The sequence below is a fragment of the Lolium rigidum genome, chromosome 2 (genome assembly GCF_022539505.1).
Source record: "Lolium rigidum isolate FL_2022 chromosome 2, APGP_CSIRO_Lrig_0.1, whole genome shotgun sequence".
Lineage (NCBI taxonomy): Eukaryota > Viridiplantae > Streptophyta > Magnoliopsida > Poales > Poaceae > Lolium > Lolium rigidum.
Genome location: NC_061509.1, coordinates 237,481,740 through 237,485,915, shown reverse-complemented (window position 1 = coordinate 237,485,915; position 4,176 = coordinate 237,481,740). Strand labels below are relative to the sequence as shown.

Sequence of the window (4,176 nt, the reverse complement as noted above, 5' to 3'; positions counted from 1 at the left end):
ATGTGATCACGTTCAACATACTCATAGATTCGTATGGGCGGAAGCAGACGTTCGACAAGATGGAGCAGGTGTTCAAGAGCTTACTGCGATCCGGAGAAGCCTACCCACCCGACGTTTAACTCCATGATAACAAACTATGGGAAAGCAAGACTTATGGAGAAAGCTGAGTCTGTACTTGAGAAGATGGAAGAACTGGGATTCAAACCAAATTATGTGACGCAAGAATGTCTCATCACTCTGTACGCGTATTGTGATTGCGTCTCCAAGGCCCAACAGATATTCGATGAGCTTGTAAGCTCACAAAGTACTGTTCCCCTTTCTTCACTGAATGCAATGCTGGATGCCTACTGCATGAACCGCTTGCCTATGGAAGCAGATCGGTTGTTGGATACTGCAATAGAGAAAGGTGTCGTGCCCAATGCTTCGACGTATAAGTTGCTCTACAAGGCATACACCAAGGCGAATGATAAGATGCTTGTCCAGAAGTTGCTCCAGCGAATGAACAAGCAGGGTATTGTCCCGAATAAAAAGTTCTTCCTTGATGCTTTGGAAGCATTTGGCAACTCCGCGAATAAACCCAGGAGAGTACGTACCTCAAATGCTGCAACAGAGCCAAGTAGAAATTCTGCGAGCAGTTCAGAAATGGCTAGTTCAAGCAAGACAAAGTTAAGTTTTTCGGAAGCAGTTGATGGCTTCACCAGGACATTACCCAATTCAAGCTCTGCAAGCAAGGCAGATGCAGGTTCTGAAACCAATTCAGAAACAGCTACTTCAGACGAGCCAGAGTTAGCTTTTCGCAAGTAGCTTCTTGATCGGGCGCTCTGTTCTGAACTGCTTGATAGTAGAATGTGTTCAATTGATTGTACCAAGTGATACGGTTGGGGGTTGGTCCTAGAAATGAGGTCACCCATGTGATCAGTGGCTTGAATTTGAACCATCCTAGATGGCGGGGTTGAAATTTTAGGAATATCTCTCATGCGCATTCACCAAAAAGGTCGAACCACATGGTACTGGAACCATCACATTCCATTCAGCATCAAGATACCCTTCTGTTTGTATTTTGGAAGGGGTTGCTTCTAAACTTCGTAGTTGTTATGATATAAATCACAGTAGCAGTTTTTTTCATTTTGCTCGTACAGATAATTACCCCCCTTTTTTTAGATAGATCATCGCCCTTGTATTTACCTTCTGTCCCTGGTTATGGTCTTGGCTGCTCTTCAGAGGAAGAGTGTCTGCAAGTTGAACAGTTTATTATGCATGGTTTAGGGTCAATTTTGGTGAAAAGATCCATAGAACTGATCGTTATACATCCAGATGACACAGTTTTGCCACTGAGAAATGGAGCAGAGTGCATACTGAATGTTCACTGACTTCAAGAATGATCAATTATGCAAGACATAGTTCAAGCAATCATGCTAATTCACATGTTTCAATTGTTTGAAAGATAGTACAGGACTTCTGCAAGTCAGATGGCCCTTAAAATATCGAGCAATCTTGACTCAAAACGACTAGACAACCCATATACGATTCATGATACACATTAAGACAGCAGGACAAAAAAAGATCGCCAGCTACACCAGGCAAACTGAAGTGCTGCATTGCCAATGACATTGCTGAACTGAGAAAATTGTTGCTTGTATCAGCCTCATGCATTCTGAGCTCAAAACTGTGCCCTCGCCTAGTCTAATATCTGATAATCCTACAAGACACAAGGGCCGGGACAACAGATACATTCTCTATCATCACTTCATCTGCAACTCAAAGCTTCTCAAGAACTATGCACCAGTTGGATTTGTCGTAGAATTGGTCAACGATAGATGCATTTTTCATACCAGCAACTAACCTGAAACAATGAGAGCAAACAATGCAAAATATTTTCAATCAGAACGCCATAGATGAAGCAAAAGGAAAGCAGACAATGTATAGCATTTCCTTTCTTAAAATGGCTAGTTCATTAAAATGATAAGGACTAAGATGGTAGCAATAGGTCACCCGTAAAAACTTTAATCATGAAAGATACAGCAAATCAACACCAGTTGTCAAATTACATGCCATGCTCGCATTTTCCCATTTCATCACACCATTGTTTATGTAACCAAATAAACTAGTTGATTGACAAGTGCGCCGTATGACAATTATATCATGCAAAAGTTAACAAACAATGAATATGAAATGCAAAATCTTGTATGGCATCTCTGAACAAATATAGAATTATCTGACTAGTCATCAAATTAACACCATGGAGTAGAAAGATTTTATGATGGCTATGCTATGGTGAACTAAAAAAACATGGCATGAATTAATATCTTCACTTGTGCAGGTTCATACAAAAGAGGAGAAAACAAGTGTTTTCATGAGAACGTTAAGAGTAAGGATACTCCACCTTTGAAGTTCTCCTTCGACAAAAATATGATAGTACCGGTTGTAGACCACAGTGCCCTTCTTATCATCTTTCTTCGCCAATCCATTTTGAAGAGCCGCAGCAGATGCACCACCAATTTCAGCACGGTGAAATGGTAGATGCCAAGGAACAAAGTACTCCTGCTGGGTTTTGTCATGCTCATCCATAATCAAGGAATCATCACTGCAAGCCGCAGTAGTCTTATCCTCTGAACCATCGTAACTATTTTTCAGCTGGTCATCTGTCTGCTTCACGGCGCTGGTGTCTTCATCAGTCTCTCCAATGCTATCTAGCACACTAGAAGATTTGCTGCGCACGGGAGGACTGCTAGGATCAACCCACTCTTCATTATACTTATCACACAGCGGAGTCCACTTGTTAAGAAGCGACTTGTCCTCCTGCTCCACAGCCCAAACCGTGATCAGCACAAGCCCACCCCTCTTCACAACACGGACCAACTCCTCAATGGCCTTCCTCCGCCTCTCCTCGGTACTCAAATGATGCAGCACCGCAATCGAGATCGCCGCATCCCCGACATTCTCCCTGTACGGCATGTTGACGGCGTCGGCGACAAACACCTCGTGCCCCCTCCCCGCGCATATCTCGATCAGCGGCGGGCTTATGTCGCAGCCTAGGTAGAAGCACCTGGGGTTGAAGCCCAGGTACTTGCCGTTGCCGCAGCCGGCGTCCAGCACGATGGACCCGGGCCTCAGCGAGTCGAGGAACCCCGCCACCTTGGGCCACTTGGCGAACCGCGTCGCGCTGAAATGCGGGGCTATCGCGTCGTAGACGCGGTGCACGTACTTCTTCTCGATGTCCGGGGTGGCCTCAACGCTCGGGGGGCAGCTGCGGCTGTTCCCCTCGGCGAGGGGTGTGGGTGTGGCTTCGGAATTTGCATCGCTCGGCGTCATGGGATTGATGGTGGTGGTGTGGATGCCTTGGTAAGCTTGGTTCCAGCAAGAGAATTCTGATAGGTGAGGAATTGGGATGTGTGGATTGGATGCGGAGATGGCCTGGCGTGCGGTCCTTGCTGCTATCCTCGGGAATATCTGGATCATACAATAGTGCAAAGATTTGTGCCGGAGGCGCTGTACTGGGCTGGCGCAGGGCACGAGGCTTCGTCCTGCCGGCCGCGAATCGTCGGTAGCCGCCCTCCCGCTAGGTTACTTTAGCACGTGGACAGAAATCGCAGTGACATCACTTCCGAAGCAAATTCCGTAAGCAGATCTAAAGAGGAACAGAACCACGATGAGATACTTCCGTGAACAGATCTAGAGAGGAGAGTAGGATAGAGAGGGGACGGAGAGGAAGGCCTACCTGATGCCGGCGTGGCGAGGGAGACGGCGGGACGTGCTGCTCGGGCCTAGCTGTCTCCGGTGAGGAAGCGCGTGAGGTGATCGGAGAGACGACTGGGGGAGGAGGCGAGGCGGAGAGAGCTCGGCGCCGCGGGAGAGCAGGTGAGGCGGCGGGCGGCTAGGGGAGGAGGGAGGGAGGCGCCGTTCGAGAGTCGAGACTCGGCCGGGTAAGAGGTGTTTGGGCTTGAAAGGGCCGAGCCTTCCGCAGCGAGATTGTTGGGCTGGGCTTTTACTTTCTACTGGCATGGACTAGAGGCCCGTGGAGCGCACGGCCACCAGATGCGTCGGTTAGCGCGGTACCGCGTGGTTGACCGACACAACGGGCCACCCCACCTAGCTAGCGACGGGATTGACGGGAGGTAGATGACGCCAACATCGACCACCGAGAGGAGCTCGCCGCCGCGGCCCACTGGATGCGTC

The 4,176-nt window shown here is 48.3% G+C and overlaps 1 protein-coding gene and 1 pseudogene across 1 annotated transcript; one reads left to right on the top strand and one right to left on the bottom strand.

Annotated features, from left to right (window-relative positions):
- Window positions 1-2: 2 nt before the first annotated feature.
- Window positions 3-804, top strand: LOC124690682 (annotated as a pseudogene).
- Window positions 805-1,397: 593 nt separating this feature from the next.
- LOC124688365 (tRNA (carboxymethyluridine(34)-5-O)-methyltransferase-like) lies at window positions 1,398-3,861 on the bottom strand. Its single transcript, XM_047222053.1, has 3 exons — window positions 3,719-3,861; window positions 2,384-3,628; window positions 1,398-1,843 (listed from the first exon to the last, which is right to left on the bottom strand). The coding sequence occupies exons 2-3, from the start codon at window positions 3,457-3,459 to the stop codon at window positions 1,759-1,761; spliced, it is 1,161 nt and encodes a 386-aa protein (XP_047078009.1). The 5' UTR covers window positions 3,460-3,628; window positions 3,719-3,861; the 3' UTR covers window positions 1,398-1,758.
- Window positions 3,862-4,176: the final 315 nt, after the last annotated feature.